The sequence below is a fragment of the Alosa alosa genome, chromosome 7, assembly GCF_017589495.1.
Source record: "Alosa alosa isolate M-15738 ecotype Scorff River chromosome 7, AALO_Geno_1.1, whole genome shotgun sequence".
NCBI lineage: Eukaryota > Metazoa > Chordata > Actinopteri > Clupeiformes > Clupeidae > Alosa > Alosa alosa.
In genome coordinates, this window is record NC_063195.1 from 33,933,310 (window position 1) to 33,956,902 (window position 23,593).

General features: G+C 48.6%; 1 protein-coding gene across 3 annotated transcripts in view; it reads right to left on the bottom strand.

The window, feature by feature from the left end:
* The window catches only part of ntn1a (netrin 1a), a 59,531-nt gene that overhangs the window by 23,658 nt on the left and 12,280 nt on the right, over positions 1 to 23,593 (bottom strand). For all 3 annotated transcript variants that reach the window (XM_048248242.1, XM_048248243.1, XM_048248241.1), the window contains exon 3: positions 4,437 to 4,625. In XM_048248242.1, the coding sequence (XP_048104199.1) occupies positions 4,437 to 4,625 (189 nt within the window). The remainder of the gene's footprint in view (positions 1 to 4,436; positions 4,626 to 23,593) is intronic.

A 23,593-nucleotide genomic window follows, 5' to 3' on the forward strand; every position in this document is an offset into this window, starting at 1 on the left:
TTTGCGGACGGCTTTCCTGTAGGGCACTGATCCCCTGTGGCAGGCCAAACTCTCCCACAGGGCAAGCATAACGAGCGAGGGCGGATAAAAAAAAAAATGGCCGCGGAACAAGATCCACGTTTTCAAAGCCTCCTGCTCCACACCTTGTGTATTTCCATGGCGGTCCGTGAGGGATGACGGCATCCATCACATAGATGCAGCAGGCCTCGGTTTCATCAACTGCACCCTGCTCCCTGACCGGCCACGGTTTCAGTCTATCAACGGCTACTGAAACCTGTCGGCATCGGTTAGCCTCGGCTTCCTCCGGCAGCGGCGGCAGCGGCAGCAGCAGCAGCAGCAGCAGCACCTCACGCGGCTCCCCGCCACACATTCCTCTACCCTCTGGTGCTCATGGGTAGTGCTCCGGTCCAAAAGCCGCAAAGGGAAACCGTTCCTCCCACAATAAATAACAGCAGGGCCTTAATTGCTGTCGGTTTGAACACTTCATTTGTCAGCCGAAGAGCACACCAGGGCTTATTGGCTTTTCATTTCATTGACTGATACTGAGGTATGATTCATGGAACAGTCCATTTTTTTTGGTTTGATGGCTCAAATAAATTCTCAAAAAAAAAGACATGGTATGTGGTAAATTCATTAAAGCGGGAGAGATATAGCCTTTGTAATACAACAGTTATTTCCCACTTCGCCCACTGCAAGCTCTAAATTTAGTTTTGTAGAAATGTTTAAACTGGCAAGCGAAAGGGATCATGCTTCATATCATTTGTCACCTTTAGGTAATTACCATAGATTCTTTATTGTGAGTCTGTTTTGATGTAACTAAATATAGCCATATAGCTTCAACAATGTTTGCATATAATTACATTAGGGTTTTAGCTTTGGCAACTTTCTCTGTGAAATTGAACGAAACAGCTTAGGTACGCTGTCGATTTTATAAATTATGATGAAATCTGTTTATACTTCCATTTGGTGTGAAGCAACATGAGGAGTCAGATTGAGTTAATGGAGGAAGTCACTCTCTTGCATATACGGTATGTAATGTGCTGTTTCTTCTCAGTGATATTTAATTACCCTGTGCCATGAAAGACAGCAGATAAATCTCACAATACAAGAAGACCTACCAGCGTGTGAGTCCACGTACGTTTACAAAGAGGAATATGATGTTTACTTCCCATAGAAGACTCCTGTAAGCCGTGAGTCAGGTTGGTTTATGGATGTAGGTTTACATCATCCCTCTGAGATTTTTATATTCTTTTCAAATGATTGATTATTGCTTATTGATGAATGATTGGACAAATGGAAATGCTCATAATGGTAATGGCCCAGTGGGATGAGTACATGTGATGAGTGAGTGGAGCGGAATGAAGATTAAAAAGGCCCCAGCAGTCCTGTGAAACAAACGACTCGACCAAGAGGTTGAAGACACAGTAGCAGAGAAGAACTAGAGTTCTATGCAGTTCCTTACGGTCGAACCCAAAGAGTCGGAAAAAAGAAGTGAGACAAACACCAGTGCAAAGAGAGAGAGGGAGAGAGAGAGAGAGTGATGGAGAGGCATGCAGCTGGTCATTCAGATGAAGAAGAAGGCACCAGTGGCTCCCTCTGAGTCCTGTCCAAGAGTTTGACAAATGACCCGGAGCTGGCCAGAGCATCCACATGTGCAAACGGAGCACACAGAGGTCCTTTGCCTGAGGTTCAGAGTGATGCATTTTCCTTACCACGTCTGTTGGACAACTTCAGAATTGTCTCGCGATTATTTATGAGGAGTTGGTCAATTTGTGCCACCAGAAAAGTACATGATGGCAACGAAGCATTCTAATATGCCAAGAAGCATTCTAATATGCCAAGAAGCATTCTAATATGCCAAGGTAAAAACACACACGTCTGTTGTGAGGTTTGAGATACTATTGTAACTGGTGCAGTCTACGCTGAGCTTCCGCTGCATCCATGAGCCAATTCCGCCTGGTTTGTTGACCCTGACCCATTTTGCCTGAGAAACCCTCGATGGTCCCTGTCCCAATTCTCAGAGAAACAGAGGAATTCATTAGCTCTCCAAGTAAAGCAAATCATTTTTATTTAAAAAAACTTTTTAAAAAAGATCCCAGGGTCACCTGGGACCTACGAGATTATTCAGAGCTTATTTTAATTGCAAAGGCCAACTGAAAAAAAAAAAGCCTCAGATGTATTTTTTACCATTTTACCCTCTAAAGTAAAATGTCTAGCTGCAAAAAAAAAATGATTTGCTTTCCTCTGTCCTGTGTTGGACACACTGGTGTAGAACATCTAAATTCATTCAAAACATAAAACTATTTTTTCTAAAACAACTCGGATGATCCAAGGCCTTTCTGTCCCGCAATAAATCTCTGTTTTTATCTTGGCAAAGCCGCAGTGTTATGCTACCTCTCCTGCAATAGTTATTCCTCAATGGATGGAACAGATAAGAGTCCAAAAGGGTGGATTGTGGTGATGAAATGCATCACTTGGCCTGCAGGCATTTTGTTCCCCCCTCAAAGTAAAAAGTAAAAACCCACACAGACACACACACACACACACAGGCATTACGAGATGCTGAAAGAATCAAGTCTTGTCCACATGAGCGGAGATGTAAAAACAATAGGGTGAGATCCCCCTCCGACGAGACGCAGGCCATGAGGGTTAACAGTACACACAGTCCGATGATAAATGTCTGTTTGCATTCCAAGTCGACAGCAGAATCACATTGACAGGGGTTAACGTCAGTCTGGCATATGGTAGGATGGGCATGTTGGTTAGATGATGCATTTTTACAATACCTTTTCCATGCAGGTAAATTAAATGAATGTGTGTCTGTGTGTGTGTGTGTGTGTGTGTGTGTGTGTGTGTGTGTTTAAAATGGAGATGAACACTGAACAATGTAAATGATGAATGATGAAAAATACTAAATATTCCTCCTATAAATCTCATAACATTCTAGTTTCTCTTTTTAATCGTACGTCTTCCCTCTGTGTGTTTGGGCTCCACGTCCGCAACAGCTTGAAAAATAAAACCTGTTTACATGCATGAGGCGAACATCAACATTCGAAGCCAAATAAACTCTCTTGGCTTGCTCTGTTTTCTGGAAGGGGTCATGTTGATTATGTTGTGTGGAAAATAAACAAGCCGTCTTTTCATGTCCTCTGTGTTGAATTCTCACACGGAGCGAAAACATTCGCCAACCGTGCATGTGTCAAACTGATGGATTGACTTATTTATTTATCTATTTATCTGTTTGGTCTTTAACTCTCGGCGCAAGACTAATATTTTCCACAGTGCCCCGGTCTCGGGTGGAAGCGTTCGTGAGCCCCTGTGGACAGCCACTGAAAGGCCCTGGGTATGCGGGGGCACGTCGAGGTGTGACGAGGGGCTTGTTTGCACTCCTTTGAGCTCCTGTTATCTTCCCCTGCGGCTCTGAGAGGTGAGAATGTCCGGGGCCCTCCGTCTTTCTCCTCGTCGTTCGGTTTCTTTTCCTCCCTCTTGTCTTTCTCCTCGTCGTTCGGTTTCTTTTCCTCCCTCTTGTCTTTCTCCTCGTCGTTCGGTTTCTTTTCCTCCCTCTTGTCTTTCTTTCTTTGCTTTTCTTCCTCTTTTCTCACCCTCTTTCTTGTGTCATGTCAGCAGGCGTGGAACGGGTCGTAGGAGAGTGCGGCACCATCCCACACACCTGTGTGAGAGCGCTAGTGGTGTGGTAGTGATGTATGTGTGCGTGTGTGTGTGTGTGTGTGTGTCTGTGTGTCTGTGTGTGTGTGTCTGTGTGTGTGTGTGTGTGTGTCTGTGTGTCTGTGTGTGTGTGTGTCTTAACCATTCTCATCCTCCAACCCCCACCCTGTTCTAATACCTCTCACTCATCTGTCCTGCACCAGGGATCACTTCACACCTAGGCTCTGTTTGTTTGGCTAGTCCTGTCAGAGCCCCCCTCCCCAAATGAATCCAAATAACTCAGTGTCAGGAAGATGTACCTCCCAGCCCCCCCCAAGCCTCCCCCTGCTCCTCTCACGACTGCCCCCTCCCCTACCCTCCCCCACCCCGGGGCCACTCGCTGACCCCATGGGGGTGGAGGAGCCCTGGAGTGACGGGATTCCTCTCATCCCCATCTGCTCAAGCCATTGACTTCCCCTCACCCACTCACTCACTCACTCACTCACTCACTCACTCACTCACGTCCTCGTTGACTCCCATACTGGCAGAATGCAGGTCAGCTCTGTTGCAGCGCTAGTTGAAGTATAGTCTACTTTTGTGTCTGCGCTGATTATTTTGGATTGATGTTTCAGCTGTCGTTTTTTTGTCACCTACACCTCCAGTAAATTGTCTTCACCTGAATAAATCGAGGCGTAAATGGATCTGACATTTTCATTTCTGCCCTAGAAGGCGCATCACGTAAAAGTTCACGATGTTTATTTCACGATGCGGTTCCGAAGCGGCTACCATACCTTTGCAGGCCTTCCTGTGCGAGATGGGCTTGGACATGTCCCTGTAGTAGCCCTCCTTGCAGTAGTGGCAGTGGCGGCCGGCCGTGTTGTGTCTGCAGTTGAGGCACACGCCGCCACTCTTCCGGCCCGACAGTTTATACAGCTCCATGTTGAAGCGGCAGCGTCGTGCGTGCAGGTTGCAGTTACACGCTGCAGACACAGAGAGAGACACAGCACGTCACAATCACACAGGAACTTTCATTAAGGTTCAAGAACTCATGAAAATACAATTATTCCACAGACAAAATGATCACATATATTCTTTCATAATGTTAAGATGTTATTGAAAATAAAAGAAAGATTGTAGAATAGCCATACGGCTGTTTCCATACAGGCTGATAGGTTGCAATAGGATCCAAATAATTCAGCTTGACAGCCAGGCTTCTGCTGGAGTCCCAGAGGTGTGGGGATAGAGTGTGTTGGATTTACCCTCTCATATTAATGAGGTTAGGAACTAAGCCCCCTCTCTCCCTCTCTCCGTTTCCCCTTATCTCCCTCTCTCCGTTTCCCCCTCTCCTCTCCCTCTCTCCGTTTCCCCCTCTCCTCTCCCTCTCAGTTTCCTTCTCTCTCCTTCTGTCCTTTCCCTCTCATATCCCCCTCTATTTCTCTATCCTTTCGCTCTCTGTTCCCCCCCTCTCTTTTCTTTCCCACTCTCTCCCTTTCAGTTTCCCCCTCTCCCCTTCTCTCACTCTTTCCTTCTCTCCCTCTCCCCTTCGCTCAGTCTTTCCTTCTCTCCCTCTCCTTCTCTCCCTTTCTCTCTCTCTCTCTCTCTCTCTCTCCCTCTCTCCCTTGCGCTCCTCTGCTATCTCTTGCGCGTGAAAGCAGTGCATCAGACTAAAGGCCTCCAATTCTCATTCCTCTGCGACTGCCTGCCACCGCTACAGCTTGTTTACTAATGAATAAAGTTGCTGCCGATGAGTTTAATTAGCGCCTGATGTTTATTCATGGCGCTCTCTCCCGAGTGCTGGCGCGCTCCCTCGGCTTCATTAGGCTCACGGACGAGACGCTGGCGCCGACCCTGGCCCCGGCACCACCGCATGCATTATTAACAGCCGCCGACAACGGCAACTCTTCCTCTGCGCAGACGCTCCGTTCCGCGTTCCGTGCCACATCAAGGTGAATCCTCACCGGGCACCTCTGAACTCGGGCGCAAAGGCCTCGCGGTCCAGCGAGAGGCCGGCTGGAGATGAATTCCGCTGACGTACTGTGAGCAGGCAGCGCACTGCAGCAGGGCTCTCAAGGCTGCCCAGCTCCCTCGGCTCTGCACTGGCCGGGCAGGTAATGCAATCACTGCTTGGAGCTGAAAAGCCTCATTTTTTTTTTTTTGAATGCGGTTTTTGGAAACTCTCGAGCCGTTTCTCTATGACAAGTCCAACTGTCATGTTTCAACAGTGGCGCAGCCACAGTAAGTGTTGCCCCCAAGTTCCCATCAACGCACTCGTAACTCAGGTAGCTTAAAGTGCAGGGAGCCAAGAAGGGAGAGAGAAAACACGCCCTGTTTCCCACTACAGACGGTCTGGCTCAGGGACACATGTCTGTCTCCCTGAGGTTTCTCTCTCAATCCCTTTAAATCACTAAATCAGGTTTCCCAGCTTTCCAGGCCCTCCACGGGACACCGGGGTCCTTAATTAGGCTGTCCCTCAAGTGCCTTTCTCAAGTTGTTTTCCCTCCCTCTCTGGGGCTGTTGGCTTAAGTGAACACACTCTGCTGGCATTAGCTGGAGCTGCCTCCGAGCACCTAAAAGGGAAACCTATCCTTCCTCGCCCGCGGCCAAGATTACGTGCTCGGCCTGGGGCCGCTGGGTTGCCTGCCCTCAGGGAGCGCCGGGCTTCTGTTACTTTCCCAGATAGCCATCTAACGGTGCCAGTGGGACTTTACATTCAGTCAAACATGCTCACCAAATAGAGGGGCAGGCAAATATAGTTGGTCTGTGGCAGATAGCCTTTGTGAGCGCACCAATTGAAGAGTTCTCGGTTACATGTTTTAAAAAAAAGAATGCTTTGTTAAAGCATCTCCCCCAAAATGAAGTCCATGCCAAGGCTGAAATACTACTCACACAAAAGAGGGGTTCTGAGAGCAGATGTGGACTGTGCAGTGGTCAGACGTGGACTACAGTATGCAGTGGTCAGAGGTACTTGAGACCCTTGCCTTTGTTCAGGAAATATGACTGGCTGGCGCTGGGAGACTGTAAAGTGGAGTGGGCTAATCATAACAACATGCTTTGGGAGAGTTCGGCAACAGCTCCATGACTTCACTCGCTCTCCCTTTTGTTTTTGTGATTTAATTAGAAACAATTGGTAGTAAAGAGCTGATGCCATTGCTTTTCTCTACAGTGGTGTCAAATGCTCCCCGATACTCTAACCGCACTATAGATTTTGGTCGCAGTCGGAGGTGACAAAATGCCAAAACAAGCTGCATGGAATCCCCCTTTTCCTTGAATAATTACATTTAACTAGGCACATAAATTAGACTACATTATTTAGTTAGGGATTTCTCAGTCCACACATTAGTGTGGTTTGTGGGTGGATGTGTGTCTATTTGTTTGTGTCTTTGTGTGCGTGTATGTATTGATGGGTATGAGTGTGCGTGTGTGCGTGCGTGCGTGCGTGCGTGCATGTGTGTCCGTGTGTGTGTGTAGGCTGAATAGCTGGATGGTGCTGTTGTTGTAACACCTGCGCTGACCTGAGACATTCCTGTGTCTCTTCAGCATCAACTCCAGCATGACAGCATGCATGGCTTACGTTCCAGCCAGAGCTGTTTCTCTTTAGCTTACACGTGCACACACACACACACACACACACGCACACACACACACACACACACACACACACATGCACATAGGGGCAGCTGGGCAAGCGCCCATGTTTCATTTGGACTGTTTCTCCCTCAGCTCCCCTCCTCCCGTCTCCTGCCAGCTGAAGATGGCAAAGATAAGCACACGTCCAAACGAAGGTATGGACACCACTTTGCAGCCTTTCCCATTCACACACACACACACACACACACACACACACACACACACACACAATCCAGCCGGTCCCCCAGCACCTGCTGTGTGGGAGAGGGGTGGTAGGTAGGCAGGATTCAGGGTGGCTGCATTTCAATAGGGGACGACACAAAGGCAGCGAGCATGTCAGAGCGGCCAGGGTTGTCAGCTCTCGTCCGCGCCTTTGTCACCCTCTCTCCTCCGCACACACACGCTGAAACAAACTCACTAAATTAGCTTTGAAGTGCTCACACTCTCCGGCTCATACCTCCCTAGCAGCCAAGGAGGGCGGAGAGTGTGGAAATATGAAAACAATTTTATACAGGTACTTCGAAACCGCAAAAGTAGGCAGGACATGGGCAGACATGACCCGCACGGAATGTTTCACATTGTTTACTTTTTTTTTTTTTGCTACACCACTATTGTATCATGCTGTTATGCATCAAGGCCTATTCTCTCTCACTGAACATCTTCTCAACACTCCAAATCGTGGGAGAGACATCGTGGAGATAGCCAGTCTGAGGAACTGTCTTGGGGGGGGAAGAAACTCTTATCTTTTAGCCCCTAGTCTGGTTCTGCTGTGGGCCTGGTAACTGTGCACAGACATTAAGTAAAATGTGTTAACTGATCCTGTTGACACATGGGTAATTGGCTACACTTAAAACGAGCCTGTTAAGCTTATAAACAGAACACACAATCTCAATTGTCTTATTTTTGTCCGACGTGCGAATCTATAAAACGTAAACCGTGCAAAACAGGCTAATTTATTTTCATGATTTTGAAAACGTTTGATCATGTGCAGCCTATCTGGCAGTAATTCAACTGCAAACCATTTTGCAGCATGCTCCGTCTCCTCCAGTTTTGAGGAGATGATTCTGTTACTGATTCTGTTACACTAAAGAACGTTCCTCATTCCCAAATACTTCTGTGGCTTGTTTTGTTCTGAGTGGCATTCAACTTCTGTGGTTTGGATGTGTTTAAATGCGCATTTGTAGTGACATAACAGTTTCATAACATAAAGGTTATATGTTTCAACGTATACCACCACCAGAACTATGTCAACAAATATCACATCCAGGGGCTGCATTGCTCCACTTGAAGCCTTACGTGACTCCGCAAGCTTAACATTAAACATTTTCTGCAGAGTGACGCTTGATAAAAAAACTGATTCAATTTCAGCAGTCCAGAAACACACAAAAACACACACACACACACACACACACACCGTTGGGGAGTCTCCTGCGCCGCTCGACTGCAGGACGGTAATTCTATCCGGGACGTGTCTGCTCGTCAGACACTCCTCAGGTGTGGTGAGCCCGATGACCCCCGTCACTCAGATTCCGCCAGCAGGCTCCCAAACCTGGGGCCCTCCTCCTCCTCCCCCTCTTTCTCCTCTTCCTCCTCCCCCTCCCCCTCCCCCCTCCTCTTCCTCCTCCTCCTGCTGCTGCCCCAGGAGCAGACTGGTCCCAGCACCTAACACCCCACACCTCGGAGCGGGGGCCGGCCGGAGAGCACCCGCTAGCTGGGCCGGCTTTAAAACAAACATGGAGGGAGAGGCGATCCATGGGCAGTTTACTTTTAATCCTGCGGGCGCCCCTCTAAGTAATGAGATTAGCCAGCAAAGCCCCTACAGACATAATGAGAAAATATTGGGTGTCCCCACCAGCGCTCTGTTTTGGTCTGCTCGTCTTTCAGCGAGGAGGAGAATGGTGTGTGTGTTCGTGTGTGTGTGTGTGTGTGTGTGTGTGTGTGTGTGTGTGTGTGGTTATTTATGCTCATCTGTGTGCATGTATGTGAACTTGTGCGTATCAAAGAGAGAGAGAGAGAGAGAGAGAGAGAGAGAGTGTGTGTGTGTGTGTGTGTGTGTGTGGACATGTGTGCACATGCATACGAGTGTTTATGGAGCTATGCAGACCCACGGAGGGGGACTGGCCTTGCCCCTGGCCCTAAATCACTCCTGCACCTCCACCAAGCCAACGGGCCTGACTCTGAGCAGAGCCTGTGAAGGTGCGGCCGGCGGAAATGACCAGAGGTGCCTGGTGTGAGGAGGAGGTTGAAAATGAGGCAATTCAGCATTTGCTACCCTAAATTTTTATCACATTTCTAAGATCTGGACACAATCAGTTTGTGATGTATTCTGTGTCTGGAAAACAGATTTAAGTCTCGGTGGGACTACAGTAGACAGCATGGAAGTGATGGCTCATGGCATGGAGATCCATTTGTTCGATTTCTGAAGAATCTGTTTTAACGGCGCTCCAACGCAGGCCAACATATCTTTCATCATGATGGGCTGTCCAGATGCTCTCTTTTGGTTCTTAGCAAGACCACACAGTGTCACTTTGCGCACAAAGCTGGCTCCTTAAGTCAGCAACATTATTGTTAAATCTTTTTACAAAGCTTATTAAAGCGCTCTAAACAGGAAAATCACTTTTATGAAGGCCAAATATCTGGATTAAAAAGCCCAATCCGCCTATATCCAAGCACCTTGAATGTATTATTTTAATATGTGCATTAACATTTTAGAGTCGAACTCATAAAATGATAATTGATGCTTTTCGCTCATATCCACTCTTGGCAGTGAGGGGACCTGCTGGCCACCTGCCATGCAAATGCACTGCTGACAAGTGGCTTGGCTATGATTAAAAATGGCATGTGTATGACAGCTCTCTCGCTGTTGCGCTGGCCTGGACAAGGCTGGATGTGTTTGGACCACACTGGAGCAGGCATGGGGGATTCACATGCCCAGGAATGCTACACTCCTTTAAAAAAAATCATCTCTGGCGCTAAATTGCTGTTTTTCGCTAAACAATCAACGTCTCGCTTCTTTTTTTATTCTGTGAAAGCCCATAACAGTGGCAGACATTTTATTGGAACGTCAACCTGAGGCTCCACGTCTGTGGAGATTTTTTTTTTTTTTTGTTTACGCCTGTCACTGCCGCTCATTGGATCTTCACTGATAAACGCGCCGCCCTTCATGACAACAATGAATTTAATTGCATCCTGTTTCCAGACTTTGTTTCCAATTTTTTTCACTGTTTATTGGAACAGTGTTGCCTTTTGTGGTGTGTGTTGACCCACACAATGGCATGGAAAAGTGTGATGGGAAATCCCCAAACCACATCGGAGGAGGAACAACCCAAATGGAATGGAAGTCTATACATTGCATCATACACAACACTCATTTATAGGTCTGTACTTGTACCTGCGTCCAGGCTGTTATAGTCTGAAGATTGCTTAATTGAACAGACAGGGTGGTACATTTTAATTGTCCAAAAAATAATACTGCTATTTAGAAGTCAGATTTTGCTCTAATAATTTATTTGTATATTTGTTTTATTGTTTCAAAAAACAATAATGTAAAAATAATATAAATATATAAATAGTACAGATATTTTTAATCTTGGCAGATTCATTCCCTCTCCCATTAACATGAGCGATTGGAAAGCGTCTGACCGACTGAAAGGTCAAGTTGACTGTGTCATTTCTGCTATTTGTGTTTCTCTTTCCCGATAAAGGCGTGATGGCCTTTAGTCATCCGTGCCCGTAAGTGGCTCATTAAACTGTGATAGTTCAATCAGCCACAGCAGCAGCGCTTTAATGTAGCACAGCTCCACTTGGCAATGCTTTGCTCCCTTGAATATTTTCGTTTTTGTATTTGAGAAGTCCAGCTGTTATTTTGCTGGGAGCGGAAGGGGGTGGGTGGTGGGTGGTGGGGTTGTGCTAGCAAACAGACAGAGTTGTTTGGGCTGCCAGTGCAATAATGATGAATCATTTTACATGTTTCAGGAATACTTTTCATGGTCAGAGAAAATATAAACTTTTTAAATAGGAAGAGCAAAACCATTGTTCCCCCATGTTCCCCCCAACAAACATGCACATACACACATACACACACACTGAGACATAAACACACACCTTGCCTTGAAGTGAACAAATAAAATAATTGTCAACGTTGCATCAGGAAGAAACATATTAGTATCGTAGGCTTTGATCACACAAATCAGGGTGGACAAGGCTCCGAGCAACGGCCGAGACTGGAGATCGGTTTCCGCACCAGGGGAGCGCAGACAGCGATACGCCTCTAATAGGACACACATTTGGGGCAGCGCCTCTCGGCAGGGCTCGTGGAGTGCGCATGACGACTCCACAGCTTTAGTTTCCATTCAGACAAACACCTGTATCAGCGCCGGTGACTCAAACGCAGAAAGGCCCGGGCTCTAATTGAAGACAAATGTTGCCATTGTCAAACAGTCCTGTCGAGCCTGGCGCTCACTCACACAAAGGGCTTTACCTTGACACACACACACACACACACACACACACCCCCTACTCACATACAAAAAACTGTGGCCTCTAGTACAATAAAGTACCACTTTTACCTAATTGTTTTAATTGTATCTGTATCTGAGTAATTGTTGAATTGTCTGTATATAGTTTATACCTAAATAATCATGATTTGCTCCAATTAAAGGTAGGGTTAGTAATACTAAGAAATTTCTAACACGTAACACTTTTCAGCGAATGTCTCCTCACGATCCGCTAGCTCTCCATTCTCTGAGAACACTGCAAAAAAAAAACTCGGTCTTCTTACACAGCCCTTGCTCCGTGAATTGGAAGCAAAGAAAACGGGGGCAGCCTGTCCCCTGAACAATAACAACACACTGTGTGGAGATTCTCTGGGAGAACTGAAAGGAAGAGTGAGCTACCTCTCTGGTGTGTTTGTCTTGGTCTTTGGTTCATGTAATATACGTTGCTTCAGACCAAAACTAAAAAACATAAACATAAACGCGACATCATCAGGCATCGCTTACCCAACCTTCAAATACTAGTACAAACCTAAGCTAGTTAGAAAAAGGCAACTTATTCCCATTGGTCATTAGGGGGTAGGGAGTTTTGCAAGTGGCTGCTCAGCCAGACAAAAAGTGTGCTCCCGAAGTCCACTGGCACAGCATGCACAGCGGGGGAGGGCCAGGCCCACACTGACCACTGAGATGCTATCAGGCTAATTTAATTCCTTTATCGCAAACAATTAGTGGCACTGCTTGTCCTCCCAGTGGTCCACTCTTTTCTCTCTCTCTGCTCACTCTTGCTCCACTCTTTCTCTCTCTCTCTCTCTGCTCACTCTCTCCTCTCTCTCTCTCTCTCTCTGCTCACTCTCTCTCGCTTTCCTGGTCTTGTCACAGTGGACCAAAGAGCCTCAGCTCACCCTATAATCCACAGAGACTTGGCCACGGCTCTGCTGAGAGGTCTACAGACTCATCATCAATTACTCATGGCCTACATATGGCTCATACCACTAAATTATTTCACCAGCAAACTTCTGATTAAAATATGGACTCAACTATTGGAGCAGTCTTTAATTGAGCTCGAGCTACGTATTCAATAACCCCTCTAGTGGTCACCAGACACATTTGAACTCATTTGAATCATAAAATGATTATTTATAGGCCAACATTTTTTCCTGAGAGTGCGACCTTTTTATTTCAGTCAAACTGTTTCGCCTGGTCCACATTTCATTATTTAACACCTCACTGCACTGATGTGATTCCTCATGCAAGCCCCGAGGAGTATCAGCACTCCCGCCCGATGTTGACGACTCGTATAAAACCCGCTCCCATCACCCAGACGATGTAATTAGAATGCAGGATGGGAAACAGGATGCGCCGTGGCTGGCGGGGTGCTAATGAAGCCGTGATGTGAGCGGAGCGAGCGGCTCTGGAGCTGCTGCCACGGGACCTTGTATCCAGCGCGCACGCGCCCAGCCAAGCTCCACACCACCCTCCCTGACGCGTCTTTAAAAAAAACATTAGAATAAAAAAAAAAACCTCCCGTCAACTTTCAGAAACTTTTTCCGGCTTCTAGGCCAAGGCAGGTTTGGCTCGTGTGTGAAGTTCCTCCTCAAGAGCCTCTCTGCGTTTGCTGTTGACGTGCTGTTGAAATGTTCCCCTGAGCCAGGCGAGTATTACCGACGCCTCTCAGCCTTATCAGTTCCAGGGCATCAGACTCCGTCCTCTGCCGCTCAGCAGCCGCCTGTGACGCTGGGTGGGTGTTAAATGGGTGTGATAAGCGGAGCTCGAGCTGCTGAGGGAACCAATCAGACCTTCCCCACGTCAAGAGGCTGCATAGAGCACTAAGAGCCACAACAAAGGGCTCCTAATTGCCTCCTATTTCTTCTCCTATTTTCTGCCATTAGCACCAGTTTAATGGGCGTACTGCCCCCTCGTTAAGGGACGTGCCGGACCCCCATGGCCCCCCGCTGCCCCCGAGCCGCAGGCCCTCCACGGGGTCACTTCCGCCCCTCACTGTCATGTCATAATGGGTGGTTTCTATGAGGTCTTCCTCTTATCGCTGGCTTACTCCGCCCCTGACAAACTGAGAACGTTTTAATATGCGACATACTGTGTGTGTGTGTGTGTGTGTGTGTGTGTGTGTGTGTGTGTGTGTGTGTGTGTGTGCGCATAAATGCATTCGTTCATCTTTCCAATGCAGGACCACATGTGAACAAATCACTGGAGACGACCCCATTATGCGGATCTTGTCTTTCAAACTTCTCCTGTGAAACACCCTAAATGGCATAGCTGGCAATGTACAGCTCCAGCAGGCCGGGTGGGAATGGACTTTGCATTGAACAATGCCATAAAAATGCCATGGGCTCAGACTGATTCTGACAGGCCCCATTCAGCCCTGCGCCGTGAAAAGCCTTCAGAGAGAATGAGGATGCTTCAGGCCTGTCGGCTCATGCTAGCCCACTCTCGCCATCCTCATTAAACAGCAGGAACAAAGGACCTATAGTGGCCTTCTGAGCGTGAAGGGCTCGCTATATGGAACACCCTGCTGACATCAGCTCTTGTTCGATCGGACCGGAGGAATGTGGCGTCCTCGACCACGGGGGACTAATTAGCCGGGTATCACCGGAGTACATTTCTTGGAGAGTTCCAGCCTGCAGTCTGGGACTACATCTTGATCTGAGCCACGATTTGCACTATGAAAAATGGTCTTGATTTCATTGGGCCGGAGTATTTCTGTGACGAAGAATGTTGATGGAATGGGAGCATGCAGCGGCAGCCTGATTCCATTGTCAATGTGCAGAACTCCACACATCTTATCTGAAAACCCAAACAGGAACTGAGCAGAACTCTGCCCTTGGAATGGCTCTCAAGAGAAAAAGGGGATTCAGACCTAACGCAGTGTGAACTGGAAAGTAAAACAATTGTGCAACCAACAGCCGCAGAGTCAGCGGGCGACGCCAACGATAACACGCCGTACAGGTGCTTGTGAAACATTCAGAATGTCTCCGTCCATCTGCTTGCTGTCTGAAGATCTACAGGCACCTAAGCCTTGCGGAGGGAGGGGAGGGGAGGAGGTGTTTAGCTACGAGGCTAAATCATATCTCCACCGAGAGAGACATCCAGCTCCCATCAAACATCGCCTCTCACAAAGTTCAGGAAGAGTTCTGTTGCCATGGAAGAGGATTCTCACAAACCCAGTTGGGGGAATCACGCAAGCCAAAAGGGATAACAGGAAAGCTGTAGCCTCGTTGACAAGACTCTTGTTATTTCCTCTAGGTCTGCTGCCTAGGTGAGGGAGACAGTCAAACAAGTGTCTCTGTTTAATGAAGACATTATCTTGTCATATTAGTCACTCAGTCATCTTTAACGAGATGTCCGCCTCACCCCTAACGAGAAAATAAACTCTGTTTGAAGACAATCCCTATCAGGAAAAGGAACACTTCCTGGCCTGTCAAGTCTCTCACTCTCTCAGGTAAAAGGGTGTCAGATCACTTTGAACTTCAAATCATTGACACTTTATGTAATCGCCTTTTCCTAGGAAATAAGTGGGGACATTACGTATCTAAATCCCCAACAAAAACCCAGTCCTCTCTTTCCATCTGTTGTTGTGTCTCTCTCTCTCTCTCTCTCTCTCTCTGTCTGTGTCTCACGCTGCAGATAGGAAAGTTCGTGCACCAGGCCTGGCTGGGCAGTGACTCAATCGGCGGGCGGCCATGGAAGAGAGGTTGGGTCAGTTATGTTTCCATCCACTCCGGATCTAAGGTCCATTCATCTCGAGACGGCCTACGCCTATGGAATGCCCGTCAATCAGAACTGCTGTGTTATCTTGGGCAATGGCTTTGGCGGCACGCACGAGGCCAGCTATCACCTGCAGCGAGGGCAACATGTGGCGAGCAGCACGGTCACTCGGCGCGGTCAGCTGTGCTCTGGATTTCCAGCCGGCGTTTCAAAGGCAAGTGAGGGGCCTCTGCCTTCACACTTTAAAATTAGAATCCCAAACTGTACAAGAGCACAGAAATGTGTCAAAGTGTGAAATCAAAGGGGGTTGCACAGATGTGTGGAAAGCGATGCTATGGATTTCTGCGGAGTAACATCCCCATTAACTGTCTAAACTCTAGACTTGAATAAACATGTGCCAGACTTGCAATGACAACTGTCACTAACAACAAGCCCAACTGTGCCTTCTTCAAACATTCACACAACAATATAGGATGAGACATCCCTAAGCACGCCTAAGGGTGTTCTTCACCCCTCTGATGCATCCATCCCAGTGTAGCGTTCAGATCGCTCCAGCTCCCCTGCCCCTCCAACCCCCCCACCCCTCCAACCCCCCCACCCCCCCGCCTCATTAGCCTGTGCAGCGTGCCGGACATCACACCAGGTGCAGGGTCTTTAAGCCCTCTCTCCCTCTCTCTCCCTGATGACCCTGCCCTGCGCTCACCATCCCCTCCCCAACGCCACCACCCCCGACTGCCTCTCAATCTTCGGCCCGGCCAATGTGGCGTGACACTCCGGAGAGACCGGGCCTTCCCTGCTGCAGATGTCATTAGCGTGTGTCACCTCGCCGATTTACCGTCTTCGGTCGGTTTTAACAAGCCTTCACGCTGCTTTATTGGAACGCAATTCCACCGCGGCGGATTTTTCAATAAAATTTATAGAGCATGAAAATGACTTCAGTTGGGCAGAGAGGAATGGCTGGATGGTGGGAGAGGAGAGGAGAGGGGAGGGGAGGTGGAGAGGGGGCAGCCTGGGCCCCGGCTGGTCAGGGCTGCCCAGTCCGCCTGCCTGGAGAAAGACTCTATTCTCTATCAATCAGAGAGAGAAAGAGAGAGAGAGGGAGTGGGAGCTCTTCAGAGGGGTGTGTGGGCCCTGCTATTTTAACACGCTGATCTTTTCTATCACTTTAACAATCTGTCAATTAGTCCAAAGACTCTCAGGGGGGCGATGGAGCCTCAGCACAAGTGTGCAATAAAAGCCCTGCTCCACTGTTACACTGTCTCCAAACACATGCAGTGTGCAATAAAAGCCCTGCTCCACTGTTACACTGTCTCCAAACACATGCAGTGGACGGATCTCTGTGAGCAACATGGAAGTATCACTGTTAAATGGCCTCATGAGTCTCCAATATACAAACAATGACACCTCACACTGACATTTAATGGATCATCTGCATCATCCTTCACCCATTCACTCATTTTGTGACTCATGAATGTTTCAGAATTCAGATGTAACAGTGGGGAACTCTTCAAATGTCTATTCATGGTGGAGGTACCATGAGGAGCCCTAACTAAAGGATTCTAAATAGATTTGTGTAGTTTCTAAGGTAGTAAGCAGGCAATGTTGAGATTTATATTTAAAATGTCTCCCCATAATGCATAATTAATCAAGTACAAAACTTCTGTGTGAGCCTATGGGGGGAAAAAGAATTTATAATACCTTATCTGGAGTAAAAGATAACCAGGGGGGGATCCACCTCTCCTTCCAATTTAAATTTTGGACATATACATAAATACATGAAGAGAGAGAGAGAAGGAGAGAGGGGGAGAGAGAGGTCTTTATATACCCATACAAACATGCACACACGCACACACACAGAGAGAGAGAGAAAGAGAGAGATCTCTATATACCCATACAAACACACACACACACACACACACACACACACACACACACACAGTCTGTCAGACGCTGAGTTACAGTTCCCCTCTGGCTGTGGGCCCTGAGCGCTGGGGAGTGCGGCAGGCTGAATGTAAATAGAGGGAGGCTGGTGTGTCAGAGAGGCATCTCCACTGTCTTCAGCCGCTGCAAGATAAAACAGAACCAACCTGCCCACTAAACACTTCCAGGCCCCCGGGCCCCCAGGCAGGCAGGCAGTGCTCCACTCTGCTCTGCTCCAGCGCTCGCTCTGTGAGACCAGGAGCCCCCGTTCCAGCGCTCCTCCTCCCCCTCCACACCTCCGGCGCACCTACTCTCTCCCGCCGAGAAGAGGGACCGGGCAGGAAGTAGCCGGCACCATAAATTCCAAAAAAGGCCCACGGTGGCGATCCATCCTGCACGGACATGTTTATTGTTCCTTTTTTTAAACCGTTGTCCTCACCTCTTGGCCATGTCTAAATGATGACATGCCCTTTTTTCCAAACACTCAGACCCTTTACTGTCTCTTTTGCGCGCCCTTTAAGGCCCGTCACTTTGCTTTGGCCGAGTGAAGGCATCAAAGGTTCCGCATGGCTCCTTGAGGCCGCTAACTCTTCCGAGCTGGTCCTCAGCGCGCAGCCCGACGACGGACGTCAGCCCCGAGACCCCGCCAGCCTAGCCTAGCGGGTATTCTCATTAGCGATTAATCACCAAACCGATAATGCCTTTCACATCCTCACGCACTGTGGCCAACACACCGTCTGTTAACAGCCCATCGGGGAATAGGCTGTCACCAGGTATTTCTCTACGGCATGCCGCATGGTGTAAAGAGGCTTGAACCAAATATAGATATTCTATGATTTAAAAAGACATGGGTGTTAAAAATACCTCTGCTCTTATATAGACTGGATAAGCTGCTTTTTAAGACACACATTACTCACTCAGCTCATGTATTGCATAAGTGCACTCTGAATTTTAAACGGGGGAGGAGAAGACCATTTTCAGAGACCTGGCAATTAAATTCATTGTAAAAATGGCCGAGGTCCAGTAATAACAGCTGAAGGCTCTCTGTGTTACAGGGCATTTCAGCAGCTGGTTTCTCTGCTGGAGATTGAAATGGACAGTGATGGAGCCGAGTTATTGTTCCTGTACTCGGTCCATGACCACAATTGTCACAGGATATTGCCATGTCATTCCGCTCCCACCAAACTGGCGAACAGGGACACCGCGGAGAGGACCGTGAGATGACCACGGCTGGGGTTTGTGCGGACAGTTTCTTCTGTGGGGTTGGTGAACATTGTTTGTTTTGTGGTCGTAGCACAACACACTCTGTGTGGCACAGAGAGTGAGAAAGATAAAAAAAACAAAGATTTGAATGTGCTTAATGTGTGCGGGCCCTTTTGCTACAGAGAGACGTGCAGGGGGGTCTGCTGAGGGGCAGAGAGTTGTTCTGGCGTCCAGCAGCACTGAGCGATTTACTGGCCAGCGTAAAACCCATTAGGGGAAAATGATTGGGGACTTCCTAGACCAAGAGTCGAGGTTGGACTGTGCAAACCAAGATCACCTTTTGGTGACCATGTCACGGTTTTGGTGACAGTGTAATAGTATCGCTATTAAATAACAATTACCTGCACCGCGAGATACTAATGAGCTTTTAATGTCCACCGTGGAATGACCAGAGGCAAAGGTAACCACGAACAAAACACGATGGTAATAACCAAAATGCTGTCCTGATCAAGTGTATTGTTCTTTTCAAAATAACTCTCAAACGGACTATGTGCCAACAAGCACAGAGGAGAGAGGAATTATACAATAACAATTTCCCCTTAAATGGACACGTTGAAGTCCATGTCTTAAAATGTCACGCTACATTTCACAGGCGTGTGAAGACATTTTGGCAATAATGCAAAAAGTCAAGCCGGCCAGACGCGGCCTTTTGGTTTGTCAGGGGAGATCCATAATGTCCTGTGTCCAGCAGGTTTGGTAAACAGCCATGGGAGAGGGGAAATTACTCCATAGCTTATGTAAGCATAATATGACCTTAACAATCCTTTCAGTACAAATTCATCTGTGTCTTCATTTGTTTTGGCAGAGCACATACTCTAAGTGTGTTTAGTAGGTCACGAAAATTGTTCATGATCATCCAATTGACCATTTAACTAAATTCATAAGGGAAACTGTTATAAAATAATAAGCTTAATTCCAGAGATTATATCAGTATGACCGATGTGAGGTCACATTACATGCACAAGATCAGATCAATGTTATCTATTTACACTTAACAAGAGATTTATCTTTCAAATGGTGTGATTAAACTCTAAATATTCTTTTTAGTTACCCTGCGAGAGTGTCTTATCATGACTACCATCAACCTGAATGTCATGACCACAGCCCAGTCCACTGTAAACTGTGAGGAAAATTCACTATCAAGTCGGGTCCTGTTAAAAAGTAAAAAAAGTGTAATTTCCGACCAAGTTCATACGCAACGCTGTCGCATAACCCAAACACGACTGCTGTTATGCTATTCCATCGTCTAATGCCTCCTTTTTTCTCCCTTTTGTTTGTTATTGAGCCACTGAGCTCATTTCGTTTCCCACCCATCTCTATGGAAACCAGATACTGTATCTCCGCTGAGCTATCCTGTGGAAACACAGCTCGTCCGCTCAGATAAATAAACGCTCGCCCAGGGGCCCTGAGAGCAGCGTCGCCGCAAGAGAGACGGCCAGCGCGCTGATCCCCCATCACCCTGTCAGACGTGGACACTCCACACCGCACCGCACTGCCCCCACCACACACACACACGCACACAAAGACACACACACACACACACACACACGCACACAAAAACACACACGCACACAAAGACACACACGCACACACACAAAGACACACACACACAGTATGCATTACATTGCATACACAGTTACACACAATTACACATCCCAACGCCAAAGCTCTGTGGGCAATCTGTCTGAAAGAGCCAGAGAAAGATATGAGGGCAGATGCTGTAGCTGGTTAGGTAGTTAAGCTGCAGGAAGACTTGGCTGTCTACTGTGAGCTCTGCTCTATCTCATGCATTTCTCCGCCAGCGCTGGATCAGCAGAGGGTTGGAGCTCCAGCGAGGGTAAGCGACCTGGATCCTGGATCCCGAGGCTGGGCGCAGGGGAGCTGGGTGCCCCTCTAGCTCCGCTGGCTCCCCTCCAGCCCCACCTGAGCAGCGCGGAGCGCCACATGCTCGCCGGGGGAGACGGACTGAGGCACGTATTGATCATCCCGCCGGGTCTTTAATCTCCCGCCAGAGCCCTGACCTGGGGGCCGGTAAAATATGAGGCGCGCTCAGGAAACTAAAGCAGGAGAACAACTCCAAAAATCCCTGGAACCTCGACGGCTGCACCGGGGGGAGTGAGCGCGGCGTGATTGACAGCCGGCTATTTTGGGGAGCGCGATGACGGCCGCCCACCGCCTCTCTGTCTGCCCTGTTCATTGGAGGCCTCTCCAGCGAGTCTCACTCTCGTCTTAAAGAAAATAACTGAAAATAACGCTTTTCACAGAATCAGCCATGGTGGTCGCGGGAGGCACCCAAAAACTCATTTCCAGTCTTGGAAACCCTGAAATTCAGATGAGTATCATTTTTTTTTTTTTTGAAACACAAACACCAAGCAGTGGCGGTTCAATTTCCTTATCACTTCGATAATTAGGTCTTACTTGTTTGCTTTATGGTGTGTCTGAGAGAGGCCTCTCTGAGAGCTAGTGGTGAACAGCCCACTACATGGGGGCATCCAGTGGGGACTCTTTCCCTTTTGGTTTCCTGCTTTAGGGGCCACCAAGTGGTGTGTGTGAATGGAGGCCTCCGTAGATGCCCCTCCCGGCCGCCAGCCCTCATGCTAGGACTCAAGCAGAGGCGAGGGAAGGCAATTAAACGCTGTTAGCGGTAGCATGCTGTGTGTGTGTGGGGCTCTGAAAAGCCTGTTTAATGAAACATCATCGCTCAGTCAGTGGCCTACGCCTCAGCTAGTCCTCTCCCCAGCAGGAACGCTACGCTAATTAATTTCCTCCATTGTTCCGGGTGGAGCAGGCTAAGAGTGGAGGAGTGTGTGTGTGTGTGTGTGTGTGTGTGTGTGTGTGTGTGTGTGTGTGTGTGTGAGTGAGAGAGAGAAAGAGTGAGAGAAAATGAAATAAAGAGAGAACATTTAGTGTCTTCAAATACATGTAGAAGACATTGTAGCTCCATCATTGTAACGTGTAAAAATGCAGTGTATCCCAGTCAGTATTTCTCCATGTCAAAATGACTTCTCCATCTGTTCATGCACATGTGCTGTGCTGTCCTGTGCTGTGCTGTGCTATATTCTTTATGGTGGTTGTGGGAGCCAACAGGCTGGCAGCCCAGCTCCTGGTTACGCAAGGTGAACAGACAGACAGACAGACACACAAACAGACAGACACCTCTGCTGTCTGTCTCAGACCTGGTTCTCCTCCCAGTTCACAGGCCTTATCACTGCAGACCTAATGAGTGACGAATTCTAGAGGATAACCCCTGGTTAAATGAGCTGACCTCAGACTACATTCTCCTCTCCCCTACAATAAGCCACTTCAGACACTCCATATACCCCTTCACCGTGAGCACACACACACATGCATATGCCCATACAACCTGGGTGCACAAAGCTCCCTGCTTTGTTTTGTTAAGAGGTCAGGTGCTGCCTGGGCTACCCTGGGTGGGGGTCGTCGCCCTGGCGATCTACTACGGTCATCACCTGCTTCCATTTTTAACCCGGGGGCTGTTTATTTACGGGGCCCTAGAGGGAAAATATACTGATAGCAGATACTGTGTTGGTGGTGCGCTGGATATTGGAATCCCGATAGCTGTTTGCACAGGTTTAACCTGAGTCTTATCAAAACTGACCCCATAACCATCCCCTGCCCACACACACACACACACACATACACACACACACAGTGTGTCCTAAACTGCACTGGCCAGAGCCCCCCACAGGATGGCCCTCTGCACAGACTCACATCATGACACGTCCACTCTGTGCCAGCTCATTAAGCCCCCTCTAAGGTAGCCCAGAATACACACACACACACACACACACACACACACACACACACACACAGATGAGCTATGGCTTTAAACAGAACAGTGCTTTGGCTCTGCAACGCAGCAAGCAGGTGCCACTAGCACGCGACAACATGTGTCCCAACTCTAGCAGGACACGGCGTGTAGTATTTCCAGTTTACATTCTAGCACAGTGTTTGGGCAGGGGGCCACGTGGCATCACCTGCACAGTGCCTGGCCCCGCAGGCCTCCCGCTGCCACACGGCCGTAGATTACACATGGAGCAGAGCGGAGCGGAGCATAGCAGAGCAGCGGCACCAGATTTACGGCTGGCCGTTTCGGTCAGCTCGCTCCACCGCCAGGCCAGGGGCAGCGTCGTCCAGGGCAGGGGCCAGGGCAGCGGAGGGGAAGCGCACAGCAGGAGGGCACTCTTTGTGGAGCACACAGCCACGCAAACTCCGTCCAGCCATTAATCACGCCGCTGCCTCCGCTGCAACCCCCCCTCCGCTGGACCCTCGGGGACCGATGCGCTCATTCTCACCCTCGGTGGTCCTGTCGGCAGAGTGGGCCGCTCCAGGCACGCCGCGGACGTGGGCGCGTGCCAGGGGTCAGGGTCTGCCCGCCTCCCCCAGCGCATGCGAGTGAGCAGCCCAGGGAGCGAGTGTGTGTGTGTGTGTGTGTGTGTGTGTGTGTGTGTGTGTGTGTGTGTGTGTGTGTGTGTGTGTGTGTATGTGTGTGTGTGTGTGTGCATGTGTGTGTGTTTGTCTGTGTGTGTGCGTGTGTGTGTCTGTGCCTCGTATCTGCTTTTTATTGTTGTTGTTCCTGCTGGCCGCAGCCCACACTGGTGGTGCTGCTGGAGGTAGAGGTGGGGGTGGAGGGGTGGGGGAGGCTGTGGGTGTCACGCAGGGCGAAAAGTGCACCCGCCAGGTTTTTTCGTTTGAAATGCTGTCAGACTTGGCCGCCACGGACGTGGAGAGAGTGCACAGACTCCTGAGTCTGCTGTTGTGCAGATCCCCTCTGCGTGCTAAGATACACACACACACACACACACACACACACACACACACACACACACACACACTCACCTCTAACTTATGCTTAGAGATATATCACTGTGATCATACACCACACTGGCAGGTGAATGGAAAAG